This window comes from Anguilla anguilla, chromosome 3, assembly GCF_013347855.1.
Source record: "Anguilla anguilla isolate fAngAng1 chromosome 3, fAngAng1.pri, whole genome shotgun sequence".
Lineage (NCBI taxonomy): Eukaryota > Metazoa > Chordata > Actinopteri > Anguilliformes > Anguillidae > Anguilla > Anguilla anguilla.
This window is the reverse complement of record NC_049203.1, coordinates 58,785,825-58,806,071: the sequence shown is the minus strand read 5'-3', so window position 1 is coordinate 58,806,071 and position 20,247 is coordinate 58,785,825. Positions and strand designations below refer to the sequence as shown.

General features: G+C 44.8%; 1 protein-coding gene across 10 annotated transcripts in view; it reads left to right on the top strand.

Annotated features, from left to right (window-relative positions):
* Positions 1-20,247, top strand: part of dlg4b (discs, large homolog 4b (Drosophila)) — a 126,543-nt gene that overhangs the window by 74,917 nt on the left and 31,379 nt on the right. For 6 of the 10 annotated variants that reach the window (XM_035410689.1, XM_035410688.1, XM_035410692.1 and 3 more), the window contains one exon: positions 2,877-2,933. In XM_035410689.1, the coding sequence (XP_035266580.1) occupies positions 2,877-2,933 (57 nt within the window). Of the gene's footprint in view, positions 1-2,876; positions 2,934-8,831; positions 9,918-20,247 lie in introns of those variants that run through there. The other 4 variants (XM_035410697.1, XM_035410695.1, XM_035410696.1 and 1 more) reach the window with 2 other exon arrangements.

Sequence of the window (20,247 nt, the reverse complement as noted above, 5' to 3'; positions counted from 1 at the left end):
GGTAGATGTCACAATCAAGACAGGCTTGCTATTAAATATCAATGGATTTAGCTAGTAACACTCTGCACATAATCTCTATTATAATACATTCATTTCTTATGTTCTGTCTTTATGCTTACACAGCTATGTAAAGCACAGTACAATGAACCCATCATATATATTGCAGCGTGTAGATATTAATGCCATGTAACTGTACACGTGACCACTTGGACGGGGCTTAATTTCACTCAATATGCACCCCTAACTGCAGCTGTATTGCTTTGCTCATTGTTTTTGCAGGGTAAGGGTGCCATCTTGTGCTGATAAGAGGAACTGCATGCTATTTCATTGTTAGGGTGACGAACGGAAGGATTTCCAGGGCTTTTGATAGCTGCATTAGGAGCTGAATGCAATTGCCATGGTTCTCTTCATTTTTTTGAAGTCATTTTTTTGTCCATATATCACATATTTCTGTTTGTTTTTTCATTGGTCCTGGGGTTACCTTATTAACATCTCAGTGGAATAGTTTATACTTATGTCTTCTGTTTTTTTATGGTGGTAATATCATGGTGATGAATTTGGATGAAATTGGTTTTGGAAAGAAGAAATCTTGAGCCTATTGTGTTCTTCATTCAGCATGTCCCGTTTTGTATAGTGCTTACGTTTGCACTGTGCACTTCTGAGTGGTGTATGAAATACCCTCTTCAGCTGTTTCAGAATGTCTGTCATCTTCCTGTCTCCATATTCCTCTTTCTTTCTGTTTTTTTAACTCTTGTTTTTCTTTTCTCCCAAATTATTGTATGGCCCTCTGTCCTTTATCATCATTCTCTCTCACTCTGTATGTTAATATCTTATTCTGTTCTCTTCTCTTGTCTCCTGTCTTAGTTTTTCTCATCTTTCCTGTTGCCCTAAATTATTTCACTTTCACACTGTGTCCTTCTGCCCCATAATAATGCCATCTTTTCTAAAAGAAAACAATGAAGTGCTGTGTTGCTGATGAGAGATGAAGTCCAGGATTTGTTTTAATGTAGTACACTACCTCAAGCTATTGACTTCAATCCCATTCAACACCTTGACTTCAACTAAAAGCTGTCAATTAGTCTAGATCCCAGACGAGACCCCCTTTGACCTGGTACAAAACCCTCACTGATGTCAAGTGCTGTTGCACGTTTTTCTATGAAATCTAGGCCCCCCTACCAGGGCCCTGGTCACAAAGTAGGATTACTGAGTTAGCTGGATAATTGCACTGAGTAAAACCTGGAACCCTCCCAAATCGGGAAATGGACTGAAGTAAAAAAAAAAGAAAAAAAAAGAAGAAGCTGTTCTGGGTTTTACTCAGCGCTGTTATCCAGCTAACTCAGTAATCCTGCTTCGTGAAATACCCTCCAGGTAGTGTAAAATCAACCCTAGCCTGTGTGGGTTTGCGGAAAAGAAAACGAAAGCCAAATATGTTTATGAGAAGCGTGCCGTATAGGAGCCACCCCGCCGAGTGCTTATGCTTCCCACCTGGGGAAAAGATGATGAATGGGAGTTTCCCTGAGTTCCTGGGCCTCACTTAATGAAATCGTCCTCTGAGGCCGTCGAGCTGCGCTGCAGTCTCTGCAGCTGCTGGTCCTGAGCGCGTCTGAGTGGGATGCCTGAATGCGCCGCGAGCCACCCTGCAGGGCTGCTGACCATAGACGTTTTCCCTCACTGCACATCACCGACGCACCGATGTAGCAATGTGCATCAGTGTACTGAGAGCACGTGCTTTAGCTAGGTGTGCCACTCTGGGAAGCCAAAGGATGGTGCTATTGGAGCGTGTGACAGAATATGTAGTTCCGATATCGCTCTTCATGGCCCAGGCTGCATACACCTGATTCATCAAGACAAACTTTATGGCTGTTTAATAGTTCGGTGTATCCGAAACCTCCCATGCAAAAAATTGAGTCCAAGCTCCGAGCCATGTTTCGCCTGTAATCATCTTCTGCAACTGTCCTGCAAACGCAGAATGGACAGGTTTATTAAAGGGCTAGGCCCAAATTCTGTAATGAAGTGTTCCACAGGGGACATTTTAAAGGCTATGGCTGCACTGAAAATTGGCTATAGGTGCTGATAATGTCCAGCTAAGGGTTTGTGGAATGGAGATAAACAGGGTGTGTTGTTATAAAGTGGGGGTTGGACCTCTGGACTTGGCTGGAAGGCTCTCCATGTTCTCCTTTGCTGTCTTGCATGCTTCATCCTTCACTCCTTTTTCATTCATTTTTTCCCTCTCCACACACACACACACAGACACACACACACACACACACACACACACATGCACATGCACATTCACACACAAATACAACCATCATTAAGGTACTTTCCATTTTCTGTCTGTCTGTATCGCTGTCTATCTTCTCTCTCCTCTCTCTGCTGGCCTCTCTCTCTCTCTCTCTCTCTCTCTCTCTCTCTCTCTCTCTCTCTCTCTCTCTCTCTCTATGCACTCCACTCCACCAGTTTCTCAGCCCCTCCCTACACCATTCTCGTCCACCACAAAACCCTACACCCTCTGGCGCTGTAGCTCTTCATGCTTCTCCCTCTTCTCCTCACCCCCCCACCCTGCCCGGCCCCCCTTCCCCCCCCCCCCCCCCACCTGAGGCTGTCCCCCTCCTGCCCTCCCCATGATGTCTCCTCTTATGAGTTCAGATAAATGCTGCCCCCAATGACTGATCTGGGATCTGTTTGGCTTTCTGCATGAATAGGTTTCATTTACGACTTGTATTTGCTTTGCTGATCCAGAATCAAAATTTGATTGCAGCATCTCCCCAAAGCCCATAAAAAGTTATTTCCCAGGCAAACCCTGTGCCCCCTTTGCTTGCTCCCTGGCTGTTCCTCCCTGTGCAATTACCCCCTCCTCCTTTGTTGTCTTGCAGCCAGTGTTGATGTCGACTGGCCACACCCCTATCTACACCTCCGCTGCCTCCACTCTGGTAAGACACGCCCCTTGCTGGCTGACGACGGTTGTTTCACTGTCATTTGCTATGATGTCATCACCTCACTGCGGCATTGTCGTTGGCACCACTGTGGCTTGCATTTTCACTGTTGTCACCGTCGTCAAGCGTTCCCGTGGATGTCGTTGCCATTTCAGTCGGCCGAGGACGATGGTAGTTCTAGTCACGCCGCTGTGCACTACTCGCCGTCGCTGCGGTTACTGTTGCCGCGGTTGCTATCACTAGGACTATCCCCGTTTATATTTCTGTCTCCTTCATTATCACTGAACTTTAGGCTTTTCCGCTGTGTTGTGACCTTTCCATTCAGGTGGATTGCTGCTGGTGTTATGCAGCAATGTATTTTTTAACAGCTTTTTCAGTTGCTTTCTCAGTGACATTTAGTGTATGATTTTCCTGTGAAAGAGAACAATTTACTGTGCATTAAATTCCATTACCACGGCAGCACTCCTATTCATTATTATGGGTGACAGAGAGAGATACGCGTATGTTTGCTGAGCAACTGTAGTGAAATGCAGTTTAAAACGTGTGGATGGAATTGATATGCTGAGACCCATGCGTGTTTGTGGATTTGACCTGCTTAGAAACATATGGAATGGAACAGATTCTGAGAACCATGTATGCGTGTCGATCTGTGCAGTAGAAAAAAATTTATGCTTGGTACTTTATGAAACTTAATCCTGAGAAAAGTGTGTTTCTTGTGTCATGTGACTGCATAGAAATGTGAATCTGGTTTGTACTGGAAGTGTGTGTGTTTGATATACATCAACAGCCAAACATACCTGTCTATGTATCATTTATTTAGAGGAAATGGTGAGCATTGTGATCTCATGATTTAAAAAGATGATCAATCCAGTTGGATTTTACTGCTTTTTCAAGTCTTCAAATATAGAGCTACTTGTGCTAGTGTGCATTTTTAATCATCAAGTGTCAGCACATTTTTAAATGATTTTTTAAATGTTGAATTTACATGTTGAGATGTAATTAAGTGAGACCCAGACAGACCGCAGTGCTGCGCTGATTAAAATGGGTAAAACGATAAAACTGTCTTTGGTGACGGGGAGGGACAAGGGCTTCTTTTTGCTTTATTGTGAAATGAGCTGTGGTGTTGGACTGTGAGGATATTACTGATAAATGTAGTGGCTGTCAAAAAAAAAAACTGCAAATTACTTCCTGGAGACATTTTTCAGTTATGCTGTTTTATGCCTGTTTTTATGTTCATTCTTTTGCCCCACTATGTGTGTGTTTACAAGCTGTTTCATATTTTCATATTAATGTTCAGTATAGTGGTCGTTGGGACAAGCCTCAGCTTTTCTGTTTTATTAAAGCCATATTAATTATCGAGGAACTATCAATGGCAACGACATGCAAGCAATTGTGTTTCAATAGCGTGGTCTTTTGGAATTATTTCGTTATTGTCTGTTTCGAAATATTGTAACCAGTTCTGACTTCTGCAGCTACAAATATGCCAGTAGGTGGCAGTATTGTCAACATTTAAAAGGAATTCTATCACTGTTGAGACACCTGTGTTTGATATTGCTTTGGTCATAGATAGTACAACATGAGGGTTTGTTCTACGAAAGGTCTTATCAAATTGTATTTTGCTGTCAAATAAGGAAAGATAATATGTCATTAGATAAGAAAGGAAAAAAATCTCTGTTATGTTAATGTTTGAGGGTGAGGTTTTTATATAAGCCCAGCATGAGTTTCTAGTACCCTACCTGCACATTTATTATTATTATTATTATTATTATTATTATTATTATTAATAAGAAAAACCTGTGTTTGTGATTTTTCTCTCTTAACTCCTCCTCACCCATCCTAATGTAGTACCAGGTCCACACCTTAGAGGGAACTGTGGGTCCCTGAAGTACATTTTTGGGAAAATATCAGTACCTTTTACCTGGTTAGTATCTTTTCAATTGTTTGTCACATTGTAAGTGTATATGATTTGTCTTAAAACAATCATTTAAACACGTTTAATAAAAGGAAAGGGGCCATATTCACATAGGAAATAGTCACAGCCCAAAAACATTTGCTATAATACGACATGCATGTTCATGGTGTGCTTACACATCCACATTACAAGATATAGAGAAACCGATCGTACTGTAACTAGTGAGACTCCCACAAGAACAAGAAAACTGACATTTAGACATTCGTAGTTTTGATACAACTGTATTCACGATTTGAGCTATACCCTACTGAACGCATACCCACACAATAGCTTGAATACTGAATTGCTTTTTTTTATGCTAACTGCTGGCTGATGACAGAATGGCCCATGTAAATTCTGCATCCTGTCTGTATCCTGTCTGCATGTTAAAATGTCTAAAAATAGTGATTTAGTAAAAAAAACTTAATCGTCCAAAACCTCGGACAGCAAAACCCGGACTGTGAAATTCCTGCGCCTGTAGCCTGTTTCGAACGGATCGGGATGAAATGAAATGTGAAGCTGACAGCAGCTTCCCCGTAGCCGGGAGGAAGGTTGGTCTTGGATGGCGAGACTCAAGTCCCTCCCGTGTCCTCCGGCAGCGTGATCACTGTGTGGCTGTGCGACTCGTATCACTTTGACTGTTTGCCGTTCGTTTAAACGAAAGATAATTCTCGGATCGAAGGCCCCTCCCCTGTCTTGTTCTGATTTGCATTCTCTCTGTGCGTCTCCTCTTGGCTGCTGCCGCGTTTGAGAGATACAATTTCTCATTGCCATGCCTTTTACGCAGCCTAAGCTAGACTACATCAGCGCTCAGCAAGTCACTGCGTGCTTTCAGGAGTTTTTAACATCCGCACGCGAAGAGCACCGTAGCACTTAAGGCATGCTTCAGCAAATTAGAGGGAACGCATAACTGACCTCATTTAGAAAATCTCCGCCCTCTTAGTACAAGTTTACATATGCATGAACAGATTTAACTTTGCATCAAAAAGAAAGTCGCAGGGTGACGTATTCCCCGGAGATCACATCCTAGTAGTGATTTTGACCCGTTGTGATCCTTCAGCGAATCCAGCGTAGTAGTATAATGGGGAGGCAGGTTTGTATAACGAGCTGGTCTTGTAACCTAAAGGTCACAGGTTTGATTCCCAGGTTGAACTCTGTCGTTGTGCCCTTTAGCAAGGTGCTTAACCTGCATCGCTTCAGTATATATCCAGCTGCCAAATGCTATGTTAAAAGACGTGTAAGTCGCTCTGGATAAGAGCGTCTGCTAAATGCCTGTAATGCATAGATATTGTGACCTTGTTGTGACTGCTTTTGCATTCCATAAACAGTCCTTCAAGTTAACCTGTCCCAAGGTGTATTAGAAGATGACACCCAGGACAAAAATTTGGCTGACAACCAGCAGGTTGGCCATTGGATGCTTTCCCTGTACCCCATTGCTTTCTGTGTGGCTTCCCCACTCAGATACTAGAGGGCTGCCATGTCTGCAGTCTTTTGCAATACCATCAGCATCCTGACTGAACCGGTGTCTTGTCCCTTGCCAGTACTGGAAGTGTCAGTGGCTCGAAGCCTATTGGATTAGGAAGAGCCTGGTGCTGAAGTGGTTCAGCCAGGCCCTGGTGGCTGGAAATGGGCTGAGTTTTCATTTTACAGCACATTATACAGCACAGATTGACTGTATGCTAAACCATTCATTAGGTTTATATTATACAGCACCAAAAAAAAAAAGTCTGTGCATCAGTGCTAAACCAAACTTCTGTTTGGAGAAAGTATTCCTTTTCCTGATTTGAGTTCCTTCTGCAGTCCTCTGGCCTTCTCTCTTTCTGTCAACTTTCCTTCCTCGCACTTCATTGTTCATCGACTCTCTGTGCCCTTCTCTGTTCATCTAGCCGCCAGATCACACAGCTCAATGCTATTGTGTTTCGTCGAATTGACTGCAGTCGAGTCTCAGTTCAGTTAAGTGCGTATAGCGATTTTCATGCAAGACTTCAATTACAGCTCTGTTGTATTCCCTAAGGCTCCTGCTCCATTTGTGCTCATTTTTTTCACTCTCTCTCTCTCCATCTCTCTCTTTCTTTCTCTCCCTTCTATTTGCTCTCTTCCCCTCCTCCCTCTTTCTCCCATGTAAGTTTGGACAGACAATGGTCTAAAATGCTGTTTTAATCGCTGTGCAAGCAGGCAGCCTATCCGCAGGGAGGGAATGAGGGGAGGAAAGAGGGAAGAGGAAGCAGGGGTAAACAAGCAAACCGAACCTGGGGAAATGAGAGAAGGATTGATAGATCAGGGGGAGGGTGTTTTGGGTAGAACGTGGGAACTAAGAGCTAAAGGACTAGAGGCAGGGGCTAGGTATTCCAGCGGAGTGTAGTCTTATTTAGTCAAGCGAGTGTAAGCGAACTTTACGTAACTCTGCTCTCCCTGTTCGTGTGTGTGTGTGTGTGTGTGTGTTCATGTGTGCGTGTGTGTGCTTATGAATCCTGCACATTTTGTGCATCGCTGTCAGTGAGTGTGTGAGAATTTCTGAATAGTGTGATTGTGTACAGATCAGCATACACTGTGTGTGTGTGTGTGTGTGTGCTTATGGATCCTGCACATACTGTGCATCCGCACTGTCAGTGAGTGTGTGAGAATTTCTGAATAATGTGATTGTGTACAGATTAGCATGCACTGTGTGTGTGTGTGTGTGTGTGTGTGTGTGTGTGTGTGCGCGTGTGTGTGTGTGTGTGCGTGCGTGTGTGTGTGTGTGTGTGTGTGTGTGTCTGCCTCCCTCGGTTTATTCCCAAAGTGTTTCCTCAGCAGTTGAACGCTGTTGCGGTGGGGCCACGCTATGGGAAATCGATACGGCAAAATACCAAATCCGAATTAACGAGCACCCTTGTAGAATGGTAGCTATCTGCTCTACCCTCAACACCCCCCCCCCCCCCCTTCCGTTCTGTGCTCCTCATATCGCTACCACTGTCTTTCTCCCTCCGGGGTCTCTGGGGTGCTGTCCATGGTGCTGAATGCTCCCAGGCCAGTTTCGTGTGTGAGTTGAGGGGGAAGGGGGTGTCACAGAGAGAGGGTAAGAGAGATGGGGAAAACAATAGCCAGCACTGGAGTAAATATTTAGACAATTATTGTCCATGGGCCATTTCCCTGGATATCCATGTGTTTGTTAGACTCGTTTTGGGAGAGTGCAGATAGCATTCTTTATCAGGCGCTGGCTTAAATGGCATTATCTCTGGATTTAGCGCTGGCCCCATGGAGAAATCCATTTAATGGGTTCAAGGAGATTATTTTTCATGTGCGCATGCATGTATGTGTAGACGTCTCCAGCCTATACCAGTCCACGTTGCGAGGTGTAGCATGCGTGGAATTTATGAGGCTGCAGTTAGAAATTCTTTGCAACACACCCTCTTCCTTGCACAGTGCTGTCCAAACAGAGGATTAGAATTTAGATATGGAACAAACCATCCAGAAAACAAAACCATTGTCGTGGTTAATCTCTGGAAATGTACTGGTTGTGTAACTGTGCGCTGCTTATGCTGATGTACGTGGTTACTATGAATTTGGCTGTGATTTGAGATCTAATGAGGGGTACAGAAATGATTTGAGTGAAGTGGTGTGCTGTAATACCATTCATGTGTTGTACTCACATCATTCAGTCACCATTCTCCATCTATTTTGTACCGTCTCTATTCCCCTGCTACATCCTCCACACCTTCCCCTCTGTCCACTCTATCAACACTAAATTGATTTAATTGATTTATATAACGCCGTGGTGCCGATTGGGTGCAGATGGTAACATTGGAGAAGTGAAGAGAGGGAGGGAGGGAGGGAGGGAGGGAGGGAGGGAGGGAGGGAGGGAGGGAGGGGGGGAGAGAGAGAGAGAGAGAGAGAGAGAGAGAGAGAGAGAGAGAGAGAGAGAGAGAGAGAGAGAGAGAGAGAGAGAGAGAGAGAGAGAGAGAGAGAGAGAGAGAGAGAGAGAGAGGCGAGACGGGGAATACAAGCGCATCACAAATTACAACAGCGGAATACCCGTCGGGGAGACAGCGCGAGAGAGAGATGGAGGAAAGGAGAAATGAAAAGATACCAGACATAGACTAAAGGGACAGATAGATTAAAGCAGAGTTGAGCTTTCTTTCAAAACCTTCCCGGCGGAGGGGGGATGAAAACATACGCAGATTTTTTTCCCTAGCCTTTGAAAATGAGCTAAGGTGAAACGTTTCCAGAACAACGATAATGCTTTTGTAGTTCCAAATTGATTGTTTTAGGCGCGTTATTTATGCGCGGTAGTATGCGTGGATGAAATGATCATGTATTGGTGCTTAAACTAAGAGGAATAAGGCAAACTCTTTAAATAATTAAGTTAAGTTAATCGAGCATGTCATATGAGTTTACCATTTGGTTCGGGATAGAAACAAGGATTTGACGCGCTCTCTTGGACTCTTAGACTTATGTCCAACATATTGCAAGACGAGTCAAATTTATTGTTTTATTTCACTGAATCGGATATTGGAATAGCAACCGAAACAAAACAGAACCGCAAACTAACCGTTGGATTAAACAGTGAGTAGAGCGAATAAAAACTGCCCACGTTTCTTTTGAAATGTTGGATGCCTGCGGTTCAGTGTAATTAAAATGTGTTTTGTTTCAGTGTAATACAGAAATTGCACGAACATTTGTGAAACAGGTAATTTAAAGGCTAGTCTTAAAACGTCTTAGCTAACCGTTATTGGCATTCCGTGTCCCGTGCACACGCGCCTTCACGTTTACTTGTAACGGTATAAAGACATTTTTGAGAGAATTTGGTCGCTGAAGTGCGTAATTAATTTAATTTGTGGTTTGTGTAGTCGTATATGTAAACGAAGACGACCCTTCTATCTTTCCTCTTATCCATCTACACATTCTCTCCCTGGATTCATCTATAATTTTGTGTGATTCAGAGTCTGAGTTCACCGGTCAGTATGTTTGTGTCCGTGTGGTACGCGAAGAAAATGGGCCGGCGCTTCATCAACAACGTGAGGAAAGCGAAGAAGCAGAGGCAAAGAATGCTGGTAGGCCCCATGCTCACGTGCATGCGTGCTCGTGCAGAGGTTTTGACCTGTGACCATTGAACATGTGTTTCTTGATAATTGGGGAATTTACTTCTTTCCTTCTCAGTTCCGTCCATAGTGCAAGTGTGCATGGTGGGGGGTAGGCTATATATAGTCTGATATTGTATTTTGTGGCGAATCATTGTACACCAAAAGCTGCTGACTTGAATGAGTTTGTCTAAGAATTCATGTGGATGTAGGAGGTTGCCAAGCAAAATGGAAACGGGTCAATTTTAAGGTGTCAAATTAAAAAGTGCTATACCTCTTGTTTAATAAAGGTGGATCAACGAATAGTTGTTAATAGCATATTCGGCCACCGATAGCAGGATTGAAAGAGTAAATTATGTGCATATTAAAGCTGCTCTGAGATGCGACCCGTCTCTCCGCTTCCAGATGCATGTATTGACTCTCGTTGTATAAAATACGTGCTTTAATACACGTAATCGACCGGAAGGTATTCCGTCATGGGTGTATTCATTTATTTATTAGGCTTCTGCTGTTCTTAGCTTAGCAGAAATTGTCTGGGGTCGTGTCTGGGTGGCGCTGTGGCATCATCCGGGTTACCGGTCAGGGCGTTGTGGCGGCGATTGTAACCACCTCCGTAGCACACCAGCCCCGAGCTCTTCGACAGCGTGGGCGTTTGTTAACTGCACGTGTGGTGACAGGGGAATACGAGTGAGGGAAACGGGAGAGAACTCTCTCTCTCTCGCGCACACTTGTCTTTGAGTGTGTCAGAGATGTTTATGTTAATGTTGTAGTATGTAAAAAGGCAGTATATCACTATGTAAAAGGTTACCTGTCAGTCTACATATGGTATTCAAACATAATGTGCCTACATTAATTTGTTATGTTATGTATAATATTGGACAGCAGTATGAGGTTAATGATGTGTGTCCTGTATGTGGGAGGGTGTAGAGGGTATATATCGCAGTACAGCACACGCAGTACAGAATGTGTATGTGTGTGTAGTAGTGACATAGTGGGTGCGTATGATTTGATTATCAGTCCTTTATAGTGGGCGTATTTGGTTGTGTAGCGTTGCCTTGTGTGCGCGTCTCTCCGTCTCTCCCCTTCATGCTGTACAATGTGCATGAGTGGGAGTGGATAAGAGGCTTTCAGGAAAGCTCTGCATGAAGTATTTATTTCTGTATCTGAGAGTTTTGGGGGTGGGTTTGCAAACATATGCCATCGTCTTTAACCCCTGGAGCATCCCCTCGCCACACACATACGCATGACATGGAAGTGCACTCTCTCTAAATATGTTCTCCTTTGTGTCCCCCTCCCTCGTTTTATCTGCTCTTCCCCCCTCACTCCCCACTCTTGCTTCTTTTTCCTTCTTCTGGTGCTCTCTCCTTCCTCTCTTTTTCCTGTCCTCGGTCCCTTGCGGTTCCCGGTTCCCCCGTTTCCACATGCAAGTCCTGCTCCCCCCCCCCCCCCCCCGGGCGGTCCAGGCTGTGTGGAATGTGCCTCACGGCGTTCTGTCTCTCTCCACCTGTGCGCTCCGTCGGAAAGCCCAGAGATGTCAGGGCAGAGCATTCATTATGCACACCGCCGTGCTTAGCCCTGGTCCTTCTCCTGGAGCCCCTGTGGATTCAGACATTGCTGTTCGCAGCACGTCTTCTTTTCCAGTAGGTTCCAGGCGGAATGTGGGCGGAACGGAAGGCTGCGGTTGGTTACGGCTCCCGATGTCGAAGGTTTGAAGTTGATTGTGCCCAATCAAAACGGGACATAAAATCACAGAGAAGACCGCCCGGCTCTCGGCCCCCTTGATTTGGTTCCTTGTGTAATTACGCCGTGCTTTTGTGGCGTTTCGTGTTTAGCCTAGTCATTGATGATTTGTTGTTTTGTCTGTTCTGCTTTTCTGGCCAGCTAACAGACGATATTTGCTGTCGTTCGCGCAATCTGATGATGTGTTTGAAATGTTGTTTCAAACTTACGTCACATCCCAGTAGCAGTTTGATGACATTTTTATAATTTGTTGTTTGACAATTTAGGGTGTCATTGACAAATATGATTAACTGCACAAAGATTTGTCTTGAATGGAGGCTGTATGTGAAAGAAACCTGCTAATTTATTAGTAACAAAATACAGTTAAAATGTTTTCAGTTTTCGAGTTCAGAACATCCCTCAATCACAACGTCATGAAACAGCAATGCTGAAATCTCTCAGATTAGCTCTAATTTATATCCTCTACTATGAACTCCACTATAAATGGGAAGTCACTAATCCAAATGTGATCCAGTGACTGATTAAATGGGATGTTCAGCACATACCAACAGCTGTAGCAGCTTGAGCATTAGATTTAGGTGTCATGTGCTACAGCTTTAGAAAGATAAATGAAAGAAGGTTTACAAGCTCACTTAAAGTTTATAGTGGGACAAAAGTCAAGTTATTGCCAGTCAAAATATTAAAGGAAATGTATTATGTAAAATGGGAGATCAACTCAAATCATACTCACTTATTTTGATAATTCCTTTGTTGTCAGATTGTATCTGAATGTGATTAAGATTAGAGAGTACTGTGTAGATAGTGTTGTATTAATTTATTCAGTAAGCGTTGCCATTTCCTTATTCACCATATTTTAAAAGAGTGAAGCGCAAATTTAAATTAGGCAAACATGTTCCTGCACTTTTCCCGTGTGGTTCTTCGTGGTTAATTGCACAGACAGGCACAGTAAATGTAGTTAGTCCACGTGTGCAGTGGACTGTGTGAGTTTTAGTGAGAGTGTGAGCATGTTGATAATCAGGGATTACAGCGAGATTGTAAATGTGAGTAATTCCACTCTGCTCCGATGTTGACAAGCCGATTGCATCTGTTGAATAGAGGAGGACACTGTTCAGATTTTCACACTGTCATACTGCCCTTGAAAAAACTACCGGAGTGTGTGTCGTAATGTTTTTTTATGAGAGAAATGTATTAGTAAATGATGATTTGCAGCTGGGCTGTGTGTAAACAGTTGTGTGAAGTGATGGAATGCACTCACCCTAAAAACAGATGGTATGATGATATTGAAAAAACCACGGGTGTATTTATACACCCCTGTATACAGTAGTGCCTGATGTTGGCGCAACGTTTTTGTTGGGCCAACTATCAAACAGATAAAGACATATGATGCTCAGAAAGGTTAGGTACACTGTTAACCCTTTGATTTTCAGTCTCTGTGAGAATAAAGCTGAGCCACAGCATCTAGCCCTTCATAGCCTTGAACACTTCATCCAAAGAATTCATCCAAATCCTCCTTGTTTGTGAGCCAATGTTCTGTGTTTAAACTAAGTCATTGCAGTTATGGCAAAATGTCCTCCATTAAAAAAAAAAAAAAACATAATCTAAACATATGTGTAATGCTGTTCTGGCCCGTTTGGCATTTGTGCATCTCAGCTGAAATGGCTGCATCTGTATGGATCACCATGCTCTCAGTGTGTCCTGCTTGGTAGCGTCCCTCTGGGACACAATGCAACCCAGCACCAAGTTGGTTGTTTTGAAAATAAACAGACTGCAGGGAAGTGCACGTATTGGGCAAAAATAACTGCTTATCTTACTAATATGACTTTCTTGAAAAAGTTGTGGTCGGAGCTCCCTGTGGGACCTGGATAAATGAAAGGGTAAATAAAATCAAATACAGTGATGTGGTCATAGGTCAAAGGTCACTGAAATAATGATGGCAAAAACATGGAGGAGCTGAGCTGCATGCTGTGCTGAAACGAGGCCGAAGATATTGCGTATTGTTCCTGGAAATGAAGTTATGGTTGTTGTGTTCTTTTCTCTCAGCGGATTTTTAATACCAAGTGCGTCACTCACCGAATGATTCGGGGGCTGTGATGTGTGTTTGCGACACTGATACAAATGGAATGACAGGAAGTTACGGGACCTATGATTAGTGAAGTGTTTCTTAGATTTTTTTTTCTTCATATTTTTGTGAATGACTAATTGAATACAGCGAAAAGCCTGAACCATCTGACTTTCAATTCTGCCTTTCTGCAGTTATAATGTGCCGCCATGTGAAAGCGGATAAATCAGAACGTGGTCTAATGCTGGCTTTTGTTCCACCGGTTATCTTGTACATTTGAATTCTTTGAAAAGTAACTGTTTTTAAATGGCTGCCATTGTTCTGAGGATGACTGAACAAGAACATAAAGGAAATTGAACATCTGAGGAATGGAGAAAGTCAAGGAACTTCAGGTTTACCAGAGCTTCATTCAGCCACTGGAGAAATTAATCAAGCTGCGCTGTGGCTTCCTGCTCAGTCTTTGTCCTTGCAGCCTTACAACTCTTTACCCACCAGTGACTGGATGTCATTTGCCCTGCAAATGAAAAAAAAAACAGCTTAATATATTCGACATCTGACTGATGAAGATGTGGCGACAAGCTGGAGAAAAGTGGAGGAAAAGAAAAAGAGAATCTGTTTATTGGCTGGGGATGAGATCTCAGGCGAGGTGGAAAGGTGGAGATGTGCGGGGCGGTGATAGAGGGATGAAGAGACGGAGGAAGGGAGTCTAAGAATGATACAGATCGGCACACGATGAGAGGAAGAGAGTGAAAACCCTGAGCCGGTTTGAACCCGGGACACATACGGGAAGAGGGAGGTCTGGACGTGGTGGGACTTATGAGTATGTTACTCTGTAATGCTGGAGGCTAGCTTAAGGGCGGGTACTGAGAGCGAGGCAGAGAGGAGAGGGCAGAAGGGAGGCTCAAATGAAAGAGGAAGAGAAAAAAGAAAGGGATGGGTTTTTTTTTTGGAAAACCCCTCCATTGATTTGCATGAAAGACCCTGCCACTGCCCTGTAACCCCCCCCCCAATCTCTCTCTCTGTCCCTCTCTTCCTCTCACACTCTCTCTCTCTCTCTCTCCCTGGCAGCCTTAAGTGGAGCCCCTGAAAAGCTTGCGGTCAGCAGAATCTTAAATAGGTTCATATTCATATTTCAGAGGCCACAGTGACACGTGTGGGATTGGCCGCTTGAACGTTTAAACATTTAAACTCCTCGGAGGGAATCGAAAACGTGGGGCTATTTTTAGCGTTTTACTGGCTACAGGTTGGTTGTCAATCAAAGTGACGTACAGGAGCACATACGCTTGGCCCTTCCCCCCTCAGATGGGACCTGCGTGTACCAGAAAGAAAAAAAAACCCTTTTTACTAATTATGTCGATAAAACCTCAAGGAGAGAAACACATATTCTGTTGCATTATTGAATTAAAACAACATGAAGAAAACCCTTACTGCTGGGGCTGTTTTTTTGTAAAACATAGCATCTCCTAGTTAAGTATGGCAGCACCGATGTGCGCTCTCAGGAAATAGATATTTGGAAAAGTTACCCATAGTGCTGCGCTTGATTCTTTTTCCATTAGTGTGTTATACCTTATTATTCTGAGCTTATTCCTCATGCCTGTCAGGGACCCCAAGGTGCCCCTGGAGGCCGTGTTGTGAATCCCGGATGAGTTTTTTTTTTTTTTTTTTGTTCTCAGCTGTACGCCTGTACAGGAGGTGTTACCGGCATTTTGCAACGGCGCCATTTAAACAGCGAAACCAGGCACTGATGGAGAGACAGTTTAAACCCTTCTTCATTTAACTGTAGGGGTAACGGTCGGCTAGCCGATTTTTGATCAGCCGTTTGGAGGTACAAAGGAACTGAGCCTCTGGTGCATATCAAAGGTGTTTGAGCCCTGCTGAGAGCTGGGTGAGGCTGTGCAGCATCCCCCCACCCCCACCCCCGCAACCCTACCCCCCCTGGCCTGAGCAGCTGAAGCCCTGGCCGCATGATCCAGCCCCCCCCCCCCCCCCCTCCTGGTCCAGTGAGCCGTTCAGAGCACCGGGTTGGTTGGGAGTCAGCTGTCCGAGGCCTGCCTGTTTAGAGGGAGGGAGTCTGCAGGGAGCAAGCCAAAGATTGCGTAAGAAGCCAGTGGGGGGGGGGGGGGGGCGGTGGGGGGGGAGTGGGGGCGGGGTTGTAATTACATTGGCTGCCTCATCCATTACATTGATAGATTTCTGATTGCCGCAGAGAAGGGTAATTACCTGGGGATTCTGCGTTCAATATTAAGGCCGTAGCTACAGGGAGAGCGGCAGGAGGGTGAGTAAAAGTGTGGGTGCCCCACGTCCCCATTTACGCGTTGGCCCGCTAGCGCCATGTTTCTTCTGAAGGTGTGTGTGAGATGTCTACCACCACCTGGTGGTGTGAAAAAGAATGACACCCAACCAGGGAAAAAGGAGGGGGTGGGGGGTGGGGGCGATTGTGGGGGCTGGTTGAGAGCTGTCAGGAGAGGGGAAGAGAAATTGCTTTAATTAATTCAGAGGGAAGAGGAGTCACTGAGCTGTGCAGTCCGGTGTGCCACAGTGGGACAGCCTTCAGAGATAGGGAGAGAAATAAGGGGACGGAGAGGGGGGGGGGGAACGGACACTGTTGTATATAGGGCTGCGTACACAAACCCTTCCTCCCGCTAAATCACTCCCAGGCAAAGGCACGCGCTTCCTCTCTCGCACACCTGCGCCTTTCCACGGAGAGCGTCGCACAGACTGGCTCCTGCCAGCTCCAGGTCCCTTCAGGACCGCACATAATGTGCACATCAGTGTGAAAATGAGACAGTATCACGCGTACACTGAGACACTCAGGTACACACAGGCATGCCCTTACAGACAGAAACAGAATGAGATATTGAAACAGTCTCTCTCTCTCTCTCTCTCTCTCTCTCTGTCCCTTTACCCATCTATCTGTCTATCTCTATCTTTGCATTCCCCCCTTTCTCTCTCCCTTTCTCTTTCACTGTCTTTCTGACTCTTGCTCTCTCTTATGTAACTGCTCCAGGGTATTGTATGGGTAATGCCGTGTGAGAAATCGAGAACGCACAGCATGCTCTCTCCCTCTCATTTTTGCTTTCTCCCTCATGCATTCCATTCTTGCACTTCTCCCTTTCTCTCTTTTCGTTTTTCTCTCTATTTTCTCCTATCCTACCAACGCTTTCATATTTTCTCATCTGGCACTTCCACATATTTTAACCCCAACATCCTGGTCAAAATCACTGATTGACTGTTCCGTATTTTGTAATAATCACAATCTTTTGGGGGAAATCCATCAGAATATATAGAAATGGAATAAAAATGTACAATATCCTTATTATAAGGGGAGGATGTATGATAGTATGTTAAAGGAATATATATTATGTTGCACTACAGAAATTAGTATGAGAGTATGTTGATGGGATTATATACATTTGTCAAAATAATGGAACGAATGTGTAATTTTAATCAAACAAAAATACCCGCTTCCTACCATTATATTAGATTGCACACTAACATGTTCCTAAAGTACGTTCCTCATTTAAAATTTTAGCATTTATTTAGGTTTCCATATCGAGAATGTTGGAGGGTGGGGGGGGAGAGTGGCAGGTGTGTGAGATAATATATGGGCTTGTCTTCTTTTTATGGATTTATGCGCTAAACTGGAGCTAAACTGTGACTCATGTGGCAGAGGTGATGAGTTGTTTATGGGAGAGGGGGTAAGTGGTGGTCTGATACAGTCTCTCTGTGTTTGACTGGGCTCGCCAGCAGAACCTCTCTCGGGTCTCTGAAGCTCAGTGTGGTGCACACGTCAGCTGAGCTCAAAGCCCTTCACAGAATGGATGTTTGCCTGTTTTGTAGTGCTTCTGTTTATAGAACTGGGGTTACAAAAAAAGGAAAGTCGCTTCAGAAGATGCCGGGGACGTTTACGAGTGCACTGTATCTGTCCATGATGACACGTGTGATGGTTCTTTGCTAATTTTAGACATCTTGTCTCCAGCTCTTCCCTCATCTTGGACAGTGACAAATGTACACGCTAATGAGCCGCATTACAGTCCTGTCTGTCCGGAGGACGGCGCTTCAATGGGGATGGTGAGAAAAAAGAAGGACTGTATGCGGACGACTATTCTGTTTCTGAATGAGATAGAATGGAGGGTGAAAAGAACGAAGGATGGAGAGAGCTAGTGAGAAGAGCAGGGAAGAGAACAGGGCAAAAAAGAGAGGGGACTGCATGTTTTCCTCCCTCCATCTTGTTCTGCCAGTACAACCTTTCAGGGATTTTGAAGTGCTAAATCATTTGGCCGCATCTTTTCCCACCGCGATATTGCTGACATCTTTGATTGGCAGTGCAATTTTGTCCCTTTCTGCCGCAGATGCGAGACACATTAGCATACATGGTTTCATTACACATGCACAGCAACCTGAGAACACCAGACTGTGTGTGTGTGTGTGTGTGTGAGTGCGCGTGTGTGTGTCTGTGTCTCTTCACATGTGTGAATAATTCGCTGTGAACATGTGGCATGTTTTTACAGCATGCTTCTCCCAGCTACACGATGAGGTCACTATGGAACTCGACATCGACTGTTTTTGTCAGGTTGGAAGTAATTATCCAGCCCGGGCAAATTTTTAGTGAGTTATAAATTCATAACTGCATTATGATGAGATTACCATTTAAATCTGTTTTTTTTCCTAGAAAGGGCAGTAAACTTCCCGGTAAATGTAATATGTCAGTCCTGTGTTTGTTGTGATTAATGCGTGGGAAGTGATTTATTCCTTAATTGCAGTGTTTCAGGAAATCTCTCGCAGTCGTTCATTTTTCGCAGATTTTTGCCCCGGGTGCACGAGCGATTACGCGAAAGCGTGAAAGCGTAAAAGCGAGTGACCGGACGCCGGGCGGACCCTCGTCTCCCTGACGCCGGGTCGGGTTCGTCTGTATCGACGCGACGGTTGTTTGTTGGATTGAGGATTGCGTTCGTCCTGCCGCCCATATTTCACGCCCCCTGCGTGACTCTGAGTGGTTATGGTCACGCCTGTGTTACTGCAGTCCGTTCTCTCAGAGCCTTATCTGATGAGAGGTGGCGGCCTTCTCTCAGGCGAGGCCTGTGCGTGTCTCAGTGGCGTGCCTGTGACATGCCTGTGACACTCCTGTGACATGCCTGTGACACTCCTGTGACATGCTTGTGACACTCCTGTGACATGCCTGTGACACTCCCGTGACATGCCTGTGACACTCCTGTGACATGCCTGTGACACTCCCGCGACATGCCTGTGACACTCCTGTGACATGCCTGTGACACTCCCGTGACACGCCTGTGACACTCCCGTGACACGCCTGTGACACTCCTGTGACATGCCTGTGACACTCCCGTGACATGCCTGTGACACTCCCGTGACATGCCTGTGACACTCCCGTGACATGCCTGTGACACTCCTGTGACATGCCTGTGACACTCCTGTGACACTCCTGTGACATGCCTGTGACACTCCTGTGACATGCCTGTGACATGCCTGTGACACTCCTGTGACATGCCTGTGACACTCCTGTGACATGCCTGTGACACTCCTGTGACATGCCTGTGACACTCCCGTGACATGCCTGTGACACTCCTGTGACATGCCTGTGACACTCCTGTGACATGCCTGTGACACTCCCGTGACATGCCTGTGACATGCCTGTGACATGCCTGTGACACTCCTGTGACATGCCTGTGACATGCCTGTGACACTCCCGTGATAGCCCTGTCAGCTGGTGTGACGCTTGGACAGTCCGAGCGCTAAGAGAGAGGCGGGCGTGATTGATGGGCTTTCTTTCAAACCCTTCGTACCGCCACTCCTGCTTCTCATTCACATTCAAAGTGGTTTTTGACTGTAGCAATTTCCCTGCCGACAATCTCGAATGAATATTATGGCAGTGTATAATGAGATTATGTGCGATATGCATTATAAATGTAATTTAGAAAACATGGCCTACTTCTGCTCGCTCAGTCTATGCGTCAGCAAGGCAGTTCTCGGTTTTGTATCAGTCACTGTGATCTTGTAGTCTCTCATTCTCTCTCTCTCTCACTCTCTTTCTTTATTACTAAAACATTTGCATCCAAATGCTATGCATTGAGTGTTGATTGTCAGTAAGTGCCTGGGTCACTTATTGTTCAAAGTGTTTATTTGTAATTTAGTAACAAAGCCAGCGAAGCCTAAAATTGTACTGACAGCCGTACATATTATCCCCTGTGCTGGGTCCTCCTCCGTGCCCTGCCAGGAACTTCATCAGGGTTATAAGATAAATGCCAGCAGCTAATCATTAAAGCCCAAATATATTCCTGTGGATGTTGCTCTGTCTCCTAGAAAGACATTACTGCACAGTTTATACATCAATAGAGAAATCATGCAGGTCCTAATACAATCTTATAATTCACTCCTTCTGAGAAGCAGTTGGGATCGAAACAGAATATAAATTTCGGAGTGGAGCATTAAAATCAATGAGTCTCCTCGCCCTGTTTTTTCAGTGATTTGCTGTGTGATAAGAGA